Source organism: Rhinolophus sinicus, chromosome 15, assembly GCF_057876585.1.
Source record: "Rhinolophus sinicus isolate RSI-liver-muscle chromosome 15, RSI-T2T, whole genome shotgun sequence".
In the NCBI taxonomy this organism is placed as follows: Eukaryota; Metazoa; Chordata; class Mammalia; order Chiroptera; family Rhinolophidae; genus Rhinolophus; species Rhinolophus sinicus.
In genome coordinates this window covers 23,991,299-24,010,437 of record NC_142515.1, presented here as the reverse complement: position 1 = coordinate 24,010,437, position 19,139 = coordinate 23,991,299, and the positions used below count along the sequence as shown (strand labels likewise).

Genomic DNA, 19,139 nt, shown 5'->3' with positions numbered 1-19,139 from the left:
ACATGCTATGGGTTTTGACAAAAGTCTGACACATATCCGTCATTATAGTGTCATACAAGTGGTTTCATCACCCTAAGAATCCTGTGTTCCACCTATTTATCCCCTTCTCCCCTTGACCCCTGGCAATGGCTGATTGTTTCACTATCTCCAGTTCTGCCTTTTCCAGAATGTCCTATAGTTAGAATCATACAGTATGTAGCCTTTTCAGATTGGCTTCTTCCTTGAAAGGTGTTTTTTACAACCAGTCTAGAAGACCAAGTGAGTGTTTCAAAATTCCACTAGATAATACAAAGATAATTACTACCAGTGATTCTCTTAGAGTCTTTATACATGTTATCTCCACAAGATAAGTGTTATTACCCTAATTCTACCAAAAAAGAAGAGCCTAAGGTCACAAAACCAGTAAGTGGCACCGCTGATATCTGAACGCTGTTTGTCTGACTCCAATGTTCATATCTTTCCAGGATGCCAGAGTGTTTACCCGAATATCAAACATGGGTCCTGGAGCACATGAACCCGGTCACAGGAGCTGACATGGAAAAGCTGGTAAAGATTAACATCCAACCACATGTCACTGCAGCTCTTAGAAGACAGCATCCTGGTAGAACAACACAATGCCCCCCTGCTTCGTGCCAGACTCTATGGAAGACTTGCGTCCTTATCCTATCCTTAGGCAGAACAGCTTAGTCAGCATACTTAGCATACTACCAGCAAAATTAGGTGGGTATAGTTCAGTGCTTCTTCACCTTTTTTTGCATTATAACCCAGCCCAGAAGCTTCTTTAGACATTTTATTTCTCATCAAGCTCTACCCCAATTAAATATTACTACCCTATATTTGCTTATTTACTGTGGCCCTTTGGAGAGCCAAAAACTATTGTAATACCTAAAGTTTGTTTTGTTTTGGGGTTTTTTTGTTTGTTTGCCTTTGAAAGAAACTATTTCCATACCCTTAGGGGCTATATCATCCTCGCTAGAATGCATGGTCTAGTTGCAGATGGCAAGAGTTCAGGAAGGCTGAGGGGATGTTGAGATGTCAGCAAAGTGAGATCAGGACCTTGGAGAGCGGCAAAGTAGCCCTCCTGAGACCATGTCAAAGGCTCAATGTTGCCTGAAGATTTGCCTGAAAAAAGGAAGAGGCCTGGAGAGAATGAGGGCTAGGAAACTAGTATTGGTACCCTTTAACTAAATGTTGTAGGAACGAACCATCAGAATGTGAAGTTCTCCAAACTCTCTTTCATATGAAAATTCTTGAGGGGGCTGGTACTTTGCGACAGGGTCTTCAATTCTCCAAGTCACAGGCACTTAATGGCACATCTTCAAGTAGTTTAAGGGTTTCAAGGACTTTACTAAGAGCCCAACTCCATAGGAATTGGAGGTTTTCAGAGGTTTAAAGGTATCAGGTTAATTCTCCCTTACCTTCCATCACTGGTAGTGTTCACGACACTGTCTATTGTGAGTTATAAATAATAATAGGTATTATTTATCATGTGCTAGGCACGGCCCTAAGTACATTAGTCGGACATTTTATTTAACCTTCATAACAATGTTGTCAGATGGCTACAATGGTTATCCAAGGCTAAGAGAGGTTAGCAAACTTGCCCCAGATCACACAACTGATAATTGGAAGTGCCAGGCCTTGAACCCACTAGGGCTTCAGAGAGTAACACGAAAGTAAACGTCTCAAGAGAAGAAAGTTCTAAAAAGTAAATGAGCCCATGAAGGGCCCAAGAATCAGTCATCTCTGTATCCTTCCATCCAAAATCTGGCACAGAGGATGGGGCTCCATAGATGGAAGAAAACAGAGCTGCCCAACAGTAGAACTGTTCCCCATAAAACAGTGAAATCTCCATGGATACTCCCCAGGATGGGGCTGGTTGGTCACCTGACAAAGCATCACAGGAGGAATCTTAGAGAAGAGATTTCTGTCTCCTTGAACTAGATGACCTCCAAAGCTCCTGGCCACTCAAGAATTCTGTACTTATTAGACTGAATCTATGACTCAGACTTTAGGAAGCCACAGACTACGTGTCACTGAGCAGTGCATTGAACTCTCAAAAAGTGGAGAATATGGGTGGATGGGACTTTGAGGCTGCTAGAACTTCCACCCCTCCCAGCCCTAAACAGAGCAGTCAGAAATGATTCGCCATAACTCTGGGCAGCTAGAAACCTCCCAATCTTTCTCCAAAGGCTAATCTGGAAATACAGACATTCAGGTCATTTATAGAGCAAGGATCTGCCTGTGGATTTCAGCTGCTGTCATGGGCTGAAAAAGGAGAGGAACACTCCTTACCAGCAGATGGTGAAGACAAAAAAATCAATATGTCAACAAATGAATTTCTGACAGTCGTTTGCTGAAAGGAAACAAATGGGCCCCACAATATGCACACTGAGTTGACCGTTGCTCCCCACTGCACGCCTTTCAGTCCATGCTGATGGCCCACGGTAAACACTCAGAATTGCCCCCGCTGTCCTGGTAGAGTGAGTCCCAACAGAGGACAGCCAGAAGCAAGAGCTTTCTGCTCAGCTTTCCTAGAGGGCTCATACAAATGTGGCTGACTCACAAAGAGGAAGAAATTTTGCATCAAGCTGATGTTATCAGGCCTTCAGACTCTACTTTCAAAAGAGTCATGCATTCTAAAAAGAATAGAGCCTTCTGCGGTGTATACGGCCACCTAGTAATAGAGGCATTTTAGTTGTATGGTCCAAGCTGCAGCTTTAATCAACACACACAACTCTATAAAACTGGCCAAACTTCACTTGCTGTGCAAGTTTTTAAAAGAAGTAATGAACTGAGTACAAAGCACCCTTATCCGAAGGCCTTATAGCATCTGTTGAGTCCAACTTTATTATTAGCGACAGTTCTTTGACTCTATCTTTTCATGGTTCACTACTCTATCTTGCTTCTCTCAACTTAGAGACCAAACCTTCCCAGTTTGTGTCTAAAGCCAGGGCTTCAGATTAGCTTCCCTCAATGCCTGTGGCATGGTGATCTCCCACGTGAGAGAGCCTGAACTGCATGTATCACCTCTCCACCATTTGCATCTTCAACCCTTTCATCAGCTATCTGAGCTTTCAGACTTGCTGAATCTTTTCCTTCCTGCCTCTAAAGAGACATGGATCAGATATAGTATAGTCCTTGTGTGAAACCCACCAAACTATTTTTTCCCAACAGAAAGGAGTGATCTTCCATGCTTTACAGCAGGGTGAAAACTTCCACTTGCCAACAGAAACCAGGGGCTACTGAGTAGGTGTCAGGAACTTGAACTTCAAAAATAAGTTCCCCTTTGTAGCTCAAGAGCAACTTTTATTAACAGCTTTCTAACAACCTGCCTTCTTCTCCCAAACTCAGTGACAAGTTCCTTTTAAACAAAAGACCTTAAGCTGAAAAGGGAACAAATAGAATTTGATTATTGAGATGGAGATGCCCGGACACAGCTTGCTCACACAGATGGATGATGTGCCCACAGATGTTGCCCACAGAAGTCTGTGCACAGATGTTGTACACATAGGTGCTTCTCACAGATGGTACTATACACAGAGACAGATGTTACTCACAGAGACAGATGTCCACCAGGAACACGATGTACACCAAAAGCTCCCGCAGGGTGGTCTTGATATAAAGTTCCCGGTTCTCAGCAGTGTCCTCAGTCAGGGTTGTTCCCCAAAGTCCTACGGGGCCGTGGAGAGAAGCCCGGCATCCCCGACAGCAGGGTTCCTCTCAGTTATCCCCACCCATCAGTCCCTGGACTTTAGTCCCATTCCACCCTAGCCCCTTTCCTCACCCATCCATCACCTTATCCCTTGGCTGAATCTGGCTACTCTAACCATGCCTGCCCTCCTCCATCCAAGTCCCTGAGGTAGACGGGGTGAAGGTGCTGGGTCATAGAGAATGAAGGCATGGAAGGGAGGCATGGGTTCCAGGTGGGGCAATCTAGCGTATCATCACTCCATGTCCTCCCTCAAACTGGCTCCCACATACCCTTCTGGGCCTCCAAGTGATGACAGTGCCCGGCTCCACCTCTGGGACAGCTAGACTGGCCTTTGTGTTCTGGGGCATGCAGCTCTGACACAGACAATTCACAAACCCCAAAGAGACACGGAGAGGTTACCTCTTCTTCAGACTACATTCCCCACCCTAAAAGCTTTTGGTGACCCGTCTCCTGACTCCCGTAACCCAGGAGAACCCTACCTCTGATGCTTCGACTGATCTGGAGGCAGCAGCTGGACACCAGGATCCCGTGAGCCTTCCCCTGGGGTCCATCTTCAGGCTTCTTGGGCTCGGGCGTGGGAGGCACGGCACTGGAGATGGTGCAGATCCTCAGTGCCCCTCGGGGGGTAGAATGACCACTGTAGGCAGGGTTGTCCCAGGCTCCGCTGCCCAGATTTTGCAGCTCCTGCCCCTCAGAACTTTCTATAGAATTCATGGAGAATGAGCTAGGGCACCCAGCACGTCAGGTACCCACTTTCACCTGGAGAAAGAGGGAGCAAAGGCCCAGCCCAGGTTAGCCAGCAGAGGGCAAAGAGAGTCTGAGAGCAGCTGGTCTCACACCGCCTCTGCCTCCTGCCTTTTGTAGGGGAATCTGTGCCTGCCAGGGGGAGGGAGCCGATGAGGAGGAGAGGGCTAGGGAATGACTGTCAGTCCTGTCAGGGGCTTTCTCTCCCTCTTTGTGCAAGTCCTAGGGGACAAGAAGAAAGGGGTGGGAGGGAACTGAGGGGCACGGAGGTTTGATGAGGGGAGTGAAGGGAACATAAGGAAGAAGTGGAGTCTGCGGATGGAAGGAAGGAGGGGTGACAGAGGTGAATGCTGGGGGGGAGAAGAGGGCTGCTTGCAGATGGGGCCTGATGGAGGGATGGTCCTGAGTGGAGCTGGACAGAAGAGGTGATGAAAGAGAAACGGGAGGAGCTGGGAGAAGAGAGAGGCTGGCGGACTCCATTGCGGGTCTGAGCTCATTTCCACTAAAAGCTCCTGAAAGGACCGCCATGGATTGGGGTGGGGCCAAGGCCAGGATCGGTGAACGGAGAAGTGCTGCCTCCTTTCCAGGCTCAGCCAATAACATCTGAGGCTCCTTTAATGTCTCACCTTGAGCTGTCCCCTGGTGGGATGGAGAAGGGGGCTCCTCTCCCTCACTCCACCCCATATCAGGAGAAAAAGGATCGTGGCAGGAGGACCTCCAGTTTCAGATACTTCAGGGACAGGGTCTCTGAGTACTGATAAGGAAGGAGGAAGGTCTGCAGAATTCCATATTGTATTCTTTTCTCTGAGGTCTGCCATCTCATAGCTTAAGGGTAAGCTATACCGATAGAAAGGTGCTCCTTAAGGGCTGGGGCCTAGGGAAAAGGCTAAGCCCTGATTGGGCAGATGGGTCAGAGAGCAAAGGACAGGACAGTGTGTCTGGGGACTCTTTAAGGGGAGAGGATATATCTGGACCCAGCTCAGCTGACAACCTTATCTTATGGCTCTGCTTAGTCGTGAGCATAGAAGTCTAAGTGTGAGCACAGAACGGAAATAGGAGAGCTATCAGGACAAATCTGCTTTCTGTCCAATCTTGGGTCTCTGAGTTAAAAGCCTGACATGAGCCCCCCAGCACCTCCCTGACCGTGCCCAGCGGCAGCCTCTGACCACCTGCCCTGGCTTACCTACAGGCATGTGCTGTGGCCCACAATAGGGCCGGCCCCACAAGGTCGATCTTCCTTGATGGCTGGAGTGGGGGCTGACTTTTCTCCAACCGGCTTCCCATCTGGCTACTCTATTGCTGTCCTGGCGTGAAGCCCACTTTCACACTCAGTAAAACAGCAGCATGATGAAAGCCACTAGTCTCGAATGTCGCCATAAAGACATCCTGACCCCAGACAACCCAGGGCTGGGCTCAGCTCCTGGATGAATAAGGGTACCCCAACATCTGAGACAGGGCTGAAAAAGCAGTGGCTGTCCTACCACGGAGTCTGCTGTATGGATCTCCTGCCCCAGCCCAGATACTACCGAGGGAACTAACTCGGTCTGGGCCGGAATGAAGGCTTCTCTGTGAGTCTTTCTAGATGGAGGAATTTTCCTCTCTCCATTTTATTGGCTAGTGAGACACATTCCAAAGTGCTTGTTTTCTTTGGGAAGACTGAAAATGAGGAACTATGCCAGGATTGACCATTTTGTGTAAAATCAGCTGATCTTGTGTTTCTTACCCACAAACTTTCAAACAATTGCAAAAGGACCCCTGGCTTGCAAAACTGAACACTGGGACAGGGGTGATGAACAGAAAGCTAGCGGTATTGTCCAGAGAAGCAGGGAGAGGAACAGGAGATGGTCTCTGGTTCCTTCGGGGTAATTTTGTTTTCTGAGGGAGGCCTGCAATCAGCGAGGCTTTGGATGCACTCAAGGAGGTTCATAGTAGGACAGGTCGCACACTTTTGAGAGCTGGTGGCCAGAGCTGGATTGCTTTATTTACAGTCACCTACCTGGGAAACACTGCCTTCCCTGCTCAGCCTTGAGCACTGTCCCTATGTGTGGATCGACCCATAATGACCCTGGGAGTACAGGTTATGCAACATAACTGGAGAAATTTTCTCAAAAGGTGCTTTTCATTCCTAGGATGTTTAGTCTTACTCAAGAAGTTGCAAATGTTGCAATCAAGTGGGATCCCCTGATAATTTTGTGTCCAGCAGTTCCTTATGCTCTCAAGTTTCTAAATGGCACTTGACTTTTCTTGAGTGCCCATACCCTGTTAAAGAGGATGACCATTTTCAGGGGAGTCCAGTAGCTCAGGCTGCCTCTTATCATCAGTTCACTAAACCGAAGAGGCTTGAACTTGAGACCAAAACTACTGGATTTAACTCTTGGCTCAGCAATTTACTAACCATATGACTCTGACCAAGTCCCTTTTGTGACTTAGTTTACCTATCTGCAGAGTGTTGATAATAAGGCCTGCCCTGCTGATCTTAAGGACTGTTTTAGGATTAAAACAGTAGAGTATAGAAGTCTTTATAAACAGTGTACTCTAAGGCACGGAACAAACGTAGTTATCTTACCATGGCATTCATCCTTGAGCATTCCCCTCATACACAGCAGTTCACGTCTAAAGTGGATGCATTCAGTCAAGACTCTTGCTATTTCCCAGAAGCACAAGAGTCCCATAACTCTCTGTGTCCACTCCCATTCCATTTCAGCTGATGCCAATGGAATGGAATGATGGCCTTTCAGCTGGAGAGTATTATACGTGTCCTGGAATGAAAGCACATTATCACATAACAAGCCTCATTGCCCATCAAAGCCAAACGTCCTCTTACTCATGATGCCTCTTAGCACACTTGGGGAATTGGTCCCAGTGTTTCACTGGGATAAATTTTTGGGTCACATGCTCTCCTAGTACAGACATCGAGAAGAGGATTACCCCATTTCCTCCACCAGGGCCCTCCACTCTCACGCCATGCCCATCCTAGCCAGATTTTTCTATCGTTATTCAGCTCTACTAGGTCTGAGAAAGAGACCAGAGACATCAAAGTCTGCAGGATGAAAACCTCTGACCCATCTCCCTATAAGTTCTCCATATACGTAGGTTCCCCAGGGATAAGGCACCTCCCATATTCTAGAGGAAGGAATCCTCGAGTGACTTACAGTCCTGATTCTATAGGGAGAAGCAAGCTGCAAACCACCTTCTGCATTCCACATAGTGACTCTCAACCTTTTTCACCCCCACTAAACAAAAATAAAAGGACACACTCCATAAGTAACAGTGGCTCACTTTGGCAATGATCCTCAACGGGAGAATTGGAAATCACTTATCTATAAGAAAGAACCCTGCATAGAAGAGCTTAACCTTCACCAATATACCACCAGAGTCATCTGGAATTTGAGTAGCCCAAGTTTTCAGCAACAAACATGGTGAACCAAGCAAGCAGACTTGAGTAGGGTGAGCCCAAGGGAGTCTTCCCCTACCTGTGTTTATATAAGAGACACCACAGCACTACTCCAGGGGCCTCCACAGTCCCCAGCTTCTCAATACATCAGAATGGACGAGCCACATCCATTGGAAGGTTTGGGTGTATAAAGTCCTATTGCAGCTCTCCCAGCTCAGGAAGCCAAGAACACGGCATTTTGTTCTATTTCATCACAGACCTCACAGAGAGGCTGTAGGTGACCCACCCACTTCATCAAAATGACTCACTTTAGCCTTTTACTTCCTTCTTAGCACCTCCCCGTTTCACAAGTCCTGCTGGAATACATGCTGCATCTTCCATCTCCCCAAAGAAAACCTTTTTGTATGAGACCCGCAGCTTTCCTCCCATTTCTAGAGGCCCCTCCTGAACATCTATGTCCATTTGTCTCTGCCTTCTGTAGAAGCGGACGGAACCAATCAAACCCAGGTGGTGGGAGACAGATGATGCCATCAACAAAAATGGGGAAGCTAGTTTTCAGCTGTCTGGAAATTTGCGTCTGCGGCCATGATCATGTCCGCTTGCTGGGTGTTGTCCAGACATTTCGTGCTCATGTGGTCCTGAAGTAATCCATCAGCATGACCGCTTCCAGACAGAGCCCCAGCTGCGGCAAGCGGGGTTCCGCAGCTGATGGGAGGTGTCAGTCAGGCGACTTGCTGAGGGCATGGAGCGGGGAAGGGAAGAGCTCCATGTGAGTTTGAAACACCAAACTAGAAAGAAAGGGGAGGGGAAGAGAAAGACAAGTACGAGAGAGAAAGGGGCTATATGACAGAGAGGCTTGGGGAGGAGGACCCAAGCCTCTGCTTTCCCTCGCAGCCACTCACCAAATGTCACACGAGGTATGACTGAATGAATGTCCTGAGCCTGTGAAGACAGGAGATTGGAACACCAGGCAGATTCCCTGGCGTCATGTCAGAGCCTCAGGGCCATCACCCAAGACACCTCCTTGTCTCAGCCCGAGGGCCTCATTTACAGGAGATACATATTTTTCCATCCTGCATCCTCATTCCAGTCATAATTCATTCCACAGAGACTGCATGCAAACTCTATGGTAGGGACTATGCTTACGTCTAGGGATGACGCAGCAAATAACATCACCAGAAACTGACATGCTGGTGAAACTTACATTCTGGTGAAGAAGACAGCCACTAAACAAAGACACAAATAATTTATAACCATAAAAAGTTCTGCAAGGGAGAAGTCCAGGGTGCTTAAGGATATACGGCAGGAGACTGAATTTCTGGGGTTAATGAGAAATGATATACTGACTTGTACCTCTCCTCCCCTTTCTTGTCTCTGCAGCAAACAAGGTGTGCCGAGATTCAAAAATGCTTCATGCTAAATATGCACAAGGAAACAGACAGAGTTAAAAGACCAAACAAGGAAAAGTTACGACATTGCGAGAAATGTTAAGACTTACAGTAATCTTTATCCCTTGGGGTCACTGGAAAGTGAGTTGAGCTAAGCTTGCATTAGATTTTTCTGAAGACATGGAATCCAATCACATATTCATTCCTGAAATGGGTTATCTCCTTAACACCTGAAAAAGGGACAGAAATGAATAAGAGCTAGAGTAGCTGGTGAAACTGAAAATTGATTTAAAATTTCCTAAGATGATGGTTTTATAGATGTATACTTATTTCCAAACTCATCAACTGTGCACATTAAATATGTACAGCTTTTTGCATGTCAATCTCAATAAAGATCAATCATACTTCAAAAAATTTTTTTTAATTTCCTGAACAGGAATTCAGAACCTAGAGCTTTACTTTCTTTTATTCTGTTGGCCCTATAATTCCAAATCTAGAAATCTATCCTGACATTTCTATCAGCATAATTGATAAGAGATTTTAAAAAGCTGAAAAAGAAGCAGCTCAAATATCCAACAATAAAAAAAAAAGAATTAAATAAGTTAGGATACATTCACATGATGGATTATTGTGCAGAAATTAACATTTTTGAATAATCTTTAATGTCATTAGAAAATGCTCACCACGTTATGTGACAAATTCTGGCATATATATCTACAGAACCCAAATTTTATGTGTATATTATACTTAGATGCATAGGAAAAAAAGAATAATATTAAAGAATATAAAACTTAGTAGGGGTATCTCTGGATGGTGTGATTACAGATACATTTTATTTGGTAGTTTATTTTCTGTGATTATGAGTATTTTGTATTCAGAAAAATGATTAGCTTTAAAAAGCCATAGTTACATTCATAAAAACTTAAGGTTCATTTTCAGCTCAGACTCAGAGTACCTCCTGGCTGGTTGCCTTCACCACCCTAGCTCTCCATGTCAGCAAGAAATCATTAGAGTTCATTTCTTGACATGTGAATCAGTCATGCAATAGATTTACTTATCACCTACTTGCTCCACGAATTTGATTTAATTGCTATTTCCTTGGAGATTAGGGGAAGAATATGGGTGACAAGTATGTGTGACCAGTATGAAAATAGCTACAATGAGAAGTATAGCATCTAACAGTGGTTCGGAGGAAAGAAGGTCATTGGGTTTGAAAGTGGGAAGGTCGAAAAAGAAATTTTGAAGGCAATGGCATTGAGATGGACTTTAAAGGATGGATAATATTTTAAGAGACAGATAAAGTATAACTACCAGTTATTAACCTCCCCATGCCAGACACTTGGCAGTGCGTTATCTCAGTTAATTTTCACACCACCCTATGGGGTAGGTTTTTATTATTTCCATTTACAGGTGGAGAAACTGAGGATCAGAGAGATAGCTTATGGTGGAATCAGGCTTTCGAATCAGGTCTGTCTGACTACAGTGATAACGACTTCCTGTGTGTCATCCATGCTGGGACAGCAGCATGTACAAAGGCAGGCAGGTAGGAACATTGCGTGCTCTTTTGGAAGAACAATTCCATTTTGTCTAGAGAACAGGAAGTGAGCCGGAAGTGAGCCTGAAAAGAGGGTTAGGAGCAAATATGGAAGGCCTCAAATGCCAGACATTTAATTCATTAGGCAACAGAAAGACAAAGAAAGCTTCTGAACAGAGTAATAAAATCAAAGGAATATTTTATGAAAAGTCATCTGACTATAGGATGGGTTGGTGTAGGGGGAAACTGGAAGCAAGGAAATCAGTTGTTGTGTTAGTTTAGGGGCAGATAATGAAGGCCTGAATTATGGTAGTGAAATGAGAGTAGAAAAGAATGGAAAAATATACGAGAAGTCTCTTAGACAGAACCTGCTAGGATGAGCACCTGATTGGATGTACAGTGTAAGGGAGAGAGAAATCAAAGGTAGATCTAAGGTATCAAACCTGGACAACTGAAAGGATAGTGATGCTATTAAAAGAGGGTGGGAAAGAAGGATCAAAAGCAGCAGGTTTCAGCAGGAAGGTGATAAATTCAGCTTTAAGTAGGTTTGAGTCTAAAGTGTTAATGGGACACTCAGATGATGGAATCTGAGAGGCCATTGGGCAATTTGAGCCAGAGCCTGCGAGAGTAATAAAGACTGGGGAAAGAGCAATGGGATCAAGTAGCTAGAAGTGTTTATTGGAGCCACAGGAACAGCTGAGGTTGCCAAAGGATTGAAAGAGAAAAGAGTTGGGAGAAGGAAGAGAAGCCAAAAAAAAAAAAAAAAAAAAAAGGAGCCATAATAGGAGGAGAACCGTGGATTTTCAAGACACAAAAGTCAGAAGAGTATTTTAAGAAGGGGGTGGAGATTAACAGTACCAAATGGTGTTAAAAGGTCAAGGGTTCTGATAAAAGTTTTGGAGGTTTAGACTAGACTCTCTCAGGTGACTTTGGAAAGTGAGAAGACTATAGATGCCTGGTTGAAAGGAGTGGGGTATAGAAGTCAAAGGGTGGGCGGTGAGGCAATGAAAGTAGTGGCTCCATTTAACTGCATAAGTAATTTACTAAGTATTTATTAAATACCTACTGTGTGACCGTCTTGCCTATCTGTTTGTGGGTGCCCCAAGGAACTGAAACCAACCATCCTCATTTTCATGTTCTAAAAGCCTCAGTTCATTCTAACTCCTCTTAGAGCTAATTTTTAAAAACAGTTTTATTGAGATATAATTCACATACCACATAATTCATCCATTGAAAGTGTACGATTCAATGGTTTTTAGTATATTCATAGGTATGTCCAACGACGGTGCTGATTTTAAAGGAGGAACGTTTGGATGTAAAGTTTGCAATCAATTCCTATAACGTATGCTATAAATGAAGGAGAGAAAGAACCCAACACCAGAACAAATTCTCCACTCCCATTCTCTTGAGCTGAATCACAGAACAGAGTGGGAAGCCGCAAAGGTGCTTTGCCAATAGTGGCCACCAGGTGGCAGCAGGACCCCTGACTTGTCAGTAAAAGAACCAAAAAACCAGTTTGGAGGACTGTGCCTTCAGAGGGTCCCCAACCAAAAGACCGGTTTTCTCCCCAGCTCCTTTCTGTTACTTGTTCTTTTCTTCTGGGTAACTCTAGAGGGTCATGTCTGGCCCTTCTAATAGGTCCTAAGCCACTGGAAGCCTAGTAACCTACTGTGTTAATCCGAGTCTTCTGAGAAGCAGACATCAAGGCTGGATAAGGGTGCAAGTGAAAATACCTATGAGAGAAAATGGGGAGGGAGCCAAGGAAGGCATAGAGAGCTGTCAGACTATGATGTAAGTCTTAGCCTGAGTGAAGGAGAGAGGGTAGGAAGATTGAGTGGATTTCTGCAGCGTAATTAGTCTAAGAAAGGTTTGCCAAGACCTCCAGGGAGCCAACATAAACCATCAGGGGAGTTCTGTGTCTCCCAGGAAGGTGCCTACCTTAGTATCCCTGCTAAGCTCAATCATTGGCTGAGCGGCTCCTAGGAAGTGGAAGTTCCCAGGTTGCTTGCTCACCTGGAAGTATGGCCCAGGTGAGGGCTCTTGGTCAGTTATTCCACTGGTAGTTTGAGGTCGATGAGGCTCATTCCTGTGGCCTCCACACCTTCCAGTAGAGAAGGATGGAATCTCTACCAAGTGCCACCTGTGTTCCCCACCTCTGAGGGGGACAATTCAATCCCCACCTCTCGCCTCATGTGCTGCTTCCATTCCCCTCTCCCTCACCCCCAGCCCCACCCCCACCCCTGTGACCAAAGAAGCAGACTCCTCCCATTCCTGCCTCTGCTCTCCGGTGTGAATCCAGGAGCACACAGCTTCCCAAAACAAGTCCTACCTTTTCCATAACTCTGCCTTTGGCTCCTACTTGCTGATAAGCCCTGAAATGTGAAGGAGGTAAAGGAATTAGCTGGGTGTTGGCTTCAGCCCTGACCCACAGATCCAGGTGCCAGCCTGCCCTGGCAGGAAGCTGGCCGGCACCAGGCCCCATCCCTTTCCTGGAATCCCACCATCTCAGATGACCCTCCCTTGGCACCAAGTTCTGACCTCAGCCAATGCCAAGTACATAATAGGGCAATCATAGATTTGCCAGGTAGTCCAGAGGGCCAGGTAGCTCTTGGGGGTCGGGAAGGAAAAGCTGGCATTTGTCTCGGGGAAGGAGAGGTTTGGTAAGGAGGGTGTGGGGACAGAGTCCCAGAGAGCAGTTTCCAGACTCTCAGCCTCACATGGAAAGGTGCTGGCTCGGGTAGTAGATGGTCATCAGCTGTGACTAGTTGGCTATCAGCTGTAACCAGTTAGCCATTGGACACTGATATAACTGCCATGCATGAGCTGGCAGGCGCGGATTGCAGTTAGCAAGGGGTGGGTTGGTTGGCAGAGAAGCGGACGGCAGGTTGTGGATTGTGTGGCTCCTGCTTCCTATGTCTCGCCTGGCTGCCAGCGAGACTGGGGTGCAGGAAGACCCCTTGTTGGGGTACTGGTGGATGTTTGCTATTGTGTCTCGAGCAGCCGCTATTGAGAATATAGGGATATGACTCCCCTATCTATGGCTCCGTGGGTGTTCCTTTTTGGCCTTACCATGTCCTGCGTGCTTCTGTGGGGAGCGGGAGCAGAGACCATGACAGAGGATGTTAGGGGAGAATACTGCTGGCTGCCTGGCCTGACAGGGCATGACTGGGTCAGAGCCCCTGTGGGCCTCCCTGATGTCCTTGGAGCTGACAGCCTGCCATGTCTCCTCTTTCCCCCTGGCTGGTTCTTGGCTGAAAGACAGGCTTGGGAGGGACGGGATGAATGTAGCTGGCTCTGACATGGGGAAACCAAAGGTTCTGCAAGAGCATGTCTGGGCCAGATGACATTGCAGACCCAGAGTCTCCTGGGGAAATAGAAGGAAATAACTCTGGGCTTTAGAAGGGAACCCAGTTAATCCCTAGTGTGGCAACAGCAGACAAGTAGCCTGGAAATCCACCATGATGACATTACTTTTCACCTTAGATGTCATTATTTTACATCTTAGGTGAAGCTGAGGGATTTCCCCCTTTCTCTCTTGGGTAGGGAGCGATGGAGAAGAAAGGTGGAGGTAGGAAGCAGAGTAGAAGGAAGACGCCTCTGGGTGACCCAGCGGGGCCTTCCAGGCTGTCAATTGCCCAGGAGCCAGGACCATAGGTTCCAGGGTTTATGGAGGCTGGATAGGCCCGTGGGGCAGTTGGCAGAACCTGGGAGGACCGAGGGGAGCAGGAACCACCAGTTTCCTTCCCATTCTCTGCTTAGCATGTTTGTTTCTGTGCTTGGAAAGAACTACTTGCTAGACAAAATCCATGAAGTACCTGCCACATTCCTTGCAGATGTACCTGATACATGCTGTCACGCAGGGTGTCACGGGGGGTGTGGGACTCCGTCTCCACACATGCCCACCACATCATCCCTTACTCCAATAACTCCACACTGGTACAACTTTTCTGAGCCTTGCAAGAGAAGTATACATATGTGGGTAAATGCTAATACTGTCAAAGTACATAAGTACACATAAGTAGACACTAAAAAAAAAGCTAAACAAATGTTTCAAGCCCATTCTCTTCCCCTAAACAATTCTAGGGGCTCCTCTATAAGGAAGGGCCCCGCTCCCTTCCTGGAACCAGTACCCCACTTAATATGGTCTGTTTAAACTCTGTCATCATCAGATACTATCCTGCCCAGTTAGCTATTGTGCTTTGTCCTGTTTCTTTTAGAAATCTGTGAGCTCCCCAGGGGCGGGCCCAGAACTCTGGCTCCATTCTCCCTCCCACAGAGCAGCGAGGGAATTGACTTTCCCCTGGACACGAGGAGGGCCCAGTCAACACTCAATCCCCAGGTGGATACATTGGCTCAGAGGGACAGAATGGGACAGCAACAGACTCTTGGCCCGGGAAATGCTGGAGGGGGTGGGAGGGGTGGGGACACAGAAGGAAGCTTGGCTCAGGACACAGCCAGCTGCCCTCTGGACCTTGCAACCCTGCTGAGCCTGGCTCAGCCATTGTGTTAGTGCAAAGCAGGGGTGACATAAGCTTGGAAAGGTTACTGTCAGGCAAAAGGAAGGCCAGGGGAATGTGGACTGCCTGTGCTCCCCAAGTGCATCAGGCTAGATTGACTGGGGAAAGGTTGCCTTGGGGGAAAGGGGAGAGTTCTGGCAGGGGCCTGCTGGTAGGGAGGGAAAGAGGGGAGGAGGAAACCAGAGTGAGGGGGTGAAGGGCTAGGATTAGCTAAGGTCCAATATCTTTCACAAATGGGAGAGAGGGAGGCCCTGGTTTGGACTTCTGGAGGATATGTGACCTCCCTAAGGGCACTCTTAGCAACTACAGAAAGCAAATGGGGGCATACCTCTCTGACCACAAAGGCAAGGATGGGGCCAGGCCTCTCCTCTCCCCACTTTGGCTCCAAGGCAGAGTCAGAGCAAGAAAGACTTTCCTTTCAGCGCATTTACCTGTTGTTGGAGGCCCTGGGCCTGTACCTGCTTGCCGTCTCTGTATGTCCATCCTAGATGGAATACTCTGGTGGGGGGCTGACTTCCCTGGCTAGGGAAAGATTTCCTATGTGAGGTCAGGCTACCACAGAAATCTCCAGCCTGGCCCTGGTCCCAAGACTTTTGTCTCCAGGTCTCACCTGCCCCCTGGGTCATACACTCTGCCCCAAGATATTCACTGTTCACACTCATACTGACTGTCTGACCTGCAGACACCCCCCAGGTCCCAGATATAGGTGGTAATAACCTGGTAGAAGCCCCTCCTCTGGCACGTACACCAGGACGTGCAAGTATGTGTGTGCGTGCACCCATGTCCTGTGCTTGATGGGAGAACCTGGCGGCCAAGGGCTGCAGAGACAGGTAGGTCATAGCTCTACGACAGTGTGGTAACACAGGGAGCTGGCTCAACAAGTGCATTGGCCCCTTCTTGTCCAGGGTCACTCAGCAGAAGACCTGCTACACTGTCTCTGCAGCCGAGGGCCCAGGAGGAGCCGTGGTCCAGGGTCCTAGTCAGTGGCATATCAGCTTGGAGTCTCTTTCCTTCTTCTGGGCCTCTAAACTTCTCAACTGCCTTTCTCCATATCTACATCCTAACAGCCTCTTGGGACTTAGCACTGCCACCTCCTCCAGGCAGTCTTCCCTGATTCTCTCAAGCTGGTATTGTGTGCCTCTCCTCTGGAGTCCATAGCACCCTGTACTAAGCTCCATCATCCACCATCATAAGGATCTCCTCCACTATGCTGAACTCCCAAGGTCAGGACTTACTTAGCACTTCCCACTGTGCCTGGGTCCATGGGGTGTTCCACAAATATTTGCTGAATGAGTGAACCAAAACACTCATGGAGATGTGGGGGCCCCATCCCATTTCACTCAATCTTCTCCAGAAGCCAGGGTTGCCCAGATGGGCTCCATAAGGGCAGACCAGCCTGGTTCTCTCTCCTCTGGGCAGGAGGAGGGGAGTCAAATCACACTGGCTCTCCTGCCTGTGACTCAGCTTGGACCACAGGACAAGAAAGAGCCCACAGCCTGGGAAGGTCCTGCCCCCTTCTCTCAGCACACAGAACTGGCTGGGACAGATGCTGGCCCAGACTTGGGAGCTGGCTTCCATCCCTGGTTCATGTGTCCCTCTGTCCCAAGGGAAACCCTGCGTTCAGGATTGCGAGGACAGTTTGTGCAGCTCTGGCCTTCTGCTCTGACACCATGATGACACCGGCAGTGTGGATGAAGAGATATATGGGGTGGTTGGATCCCATTTGTCTCAGTGTGCTTTTTTCATTTGAGCAAAGTGACATTTTAATCTCAGGATCTGGAGGGACTGAAGTGACAGCAGAGGAGATAGACATAGATTCTGTTACTCATGGGCTAGGACCTCAGGCCAAGGGCATATGTTATATGTACTTATGTACACCCCAAGTTGGGCCTAGATCGGTGTCAACGAGTGTAAGCGAGTGAGCAAAGAGAAGGTAAGGAAGAACAGAGCCTGGAGGGCAGCTGTGGCAGGAGATGGCCCAGGTCCCTGAGCAGCTCTGGGGCTCACAGCTGGTCCTCCTGTAAGCCTTACCTCTCCAAGGCTCAGAGCCTTATGGTTATGGCTGGCCTCTCCTTGCAGGAAGCCGAGGGCAAAAGGAGGGTATGTCAAGTGGGCTAGCCACGTTACGTGAAGATCTGTGAACATCTTTTGACATCTGGCTGGGGACAGTCACAGACCTTCAAGGTAGGCATTACACAGAGTAGCCCCCACCCCCGAGCTGCAATTCTATCTCCCTCTTTCTTTCTGCAATCTATTATTGTGCCATATCCCAGGCATGTGTCCCCAAGCTCCCTCTCCCTAAATGTGTCAAGAAAAGAGAAAAGGGAGTGCCCAATGCTGAGGCCTGTAGGTCATAAGCAGGCATTCATGAGAACCACATGATTTCCTGGGATAAAGGTCACTTACATACAGAAAGCCGATCACAGTGGCTCTCATCCTTTCCCCCAAACTTCTAGGAGACCAGAGCAAGACTGATTTACCATCTGGGAGGGAAGTACATGGTAACTGAAGTCAGCTTGCCCCCATTTCACAGAAGAGAAACTGAGGGACAAAGCATTGAAAGAGAAAGTCAGAGATGAAGCTGGGACTAGAGTTAGAAGAAAAATAAACAGGCTCTGGAATCTTGTTATTTTCCATCCTCCCAAGTGTCAGCTAATTTCCTGAGCACAGTCAGCTACTGTGTCACCCCCTTGCCTACTGTAACATCGGGAAAGAAACTGAAACCTACAAAGGGTGTGACTTTTGTGAACCACAAAACAATGCAGTGTCAATCAATATATTAATGCCCAGGATTCTTGGGACTTTAACGTGAATCCAGAATCAGAGAGACGCTAACAAACTGAATGTACCCATACATTTCAAAACCCTTGCCCAGGCCAGCTCAGGTCAATAAGAGGGAATAACGTGACAGACATAGGAGCTGATTTTGTAAGCAAGAGTGATTCACGGCCATGGGAGATGAGAAAGAGAGAAGGAACAATATGCCCCACAAGTCTGCTTCCATCTGAAAGCTCTGGGAATGGGCCTCTCTCCCTACACCAGGATGACGCCCCTTTAGAGAGATCATGGTTTCCCAGGGAAGTCGACAGCACATTCGCTGGGGTGCTTAGAGTGGAAAACCCAAGCCATGCTTGGAGCGGTGAGGTCATTAAAGAGAGGCCCCCACACAAGGGGAGGGCGAGGGCTGATGCCTCTCTGAGAAGTGCCTTCCCATTCCAGAGGCATAACACTCTCTCTCTCTCTCACCTCTCTTGGCAGTGACCTGTTTGGGCTCATAGCCTTTCTTTGTGGGGAGGAAATTTTGACAGGACAATAAACATCTTTGCCTTCTTAGCAGTGGGAAGAGGAGGAGAATACCTTGAACTGTCCTCCCGCCTGTCAGGTCAAGTCAGATGAGACAGGTCTGATCAATGCAATAGCACAGGTGTTGGGGATAGCTGTCAAGAAAAGAGAAAAGGGAGTGCCCAATGCTGGGGCCTGTAGATCATAAGCAGGCATTCATGAGAACCACATGATTTCCTGGGATAAAGGTCACTTACATACAGAAAGCCTATCACAGTAGCTCTCATCCAAGCCCCCAGGAGACCGGAGCAAGACTGATTTCCCATCTGTGAGGGAAAACCAAGGGGAAGCAAAATCAAGTCAGAGCAAGGCCACAGAATTCCTTAGAAAGACTCTCACTCCTTATAGAGGTCAGGATAGGGTGAGAGGCCAGGTGAAGACACTCAGCCCCTCTGGCGAACTCTGCCTTAAGGCTGTCCCTTACAAGCAAACTAACTGCACTCTAGAAATCAACCTCGCCTGATGAGGACTCTGGGTCTTGCCCTGGAAACATTCCGAAGGGCAAGTC

The 19,139-nt window shown here is 47.6% G+C and overlaps 1 protein-coding gene across 20 annotated transcripts in view; it reads right to left on the bottom strand.

Annotated features, from left to right (window-relative positions):
• The window catches only part of PKD2L1 (polycystin 2 like 1, transient receptor potential cation channel), a 73,489-nt gene that overhangs the window by 24,507 nt on the left and 29,843 nt on the right, over positions 1 to 19,139 (bottom strand). For 3 of the 20 annotated variants that reach the window (XM_074339205.2, XM_074339212.2, XM_074339203.2), the window contains 5 exons: positions 9,349 to 9,468; positions 7,023 to 9,266; positions 4,192 to 4,471; positions 3,982 to 4,065; positions 3,558 to 3,671 (listed from right to left, as the gene is read on the bottom strand). In XM_074339205.2, the coding sequence (XP_074195306.2) occupies positions 3,558 to 3,671; positions 3,982 to 4,065; positions 4,192 to 4,426 (433 nt within the window). In that variant the 5' untranslated portion in view covers positions 4,427 to 4,471; positions 7,023 to 9,266; positions 9,349 to 9,468. Of the gene's footprint in view, positions 1 to 3,557; positions 3,672 to 3,981; positions 4,066 to 4,191; positions 4,472 to 5,639; positions 6,005 to 7,022; positions 9,267 to 9,348; positions 9,469 to 12,710; positions 12,781 to 13,101; positions 13,145 to 14,587; positions 14,726 to 18,646; positions 18,727 to 18,828; positions 18,898 to 19,139 lie in introns of those variants that run through there. The other 17 variants (XM_074339218.2, XM_074339219.2, XM_088791896.1 and 14 more) reach the window with 14 other exon arrangements.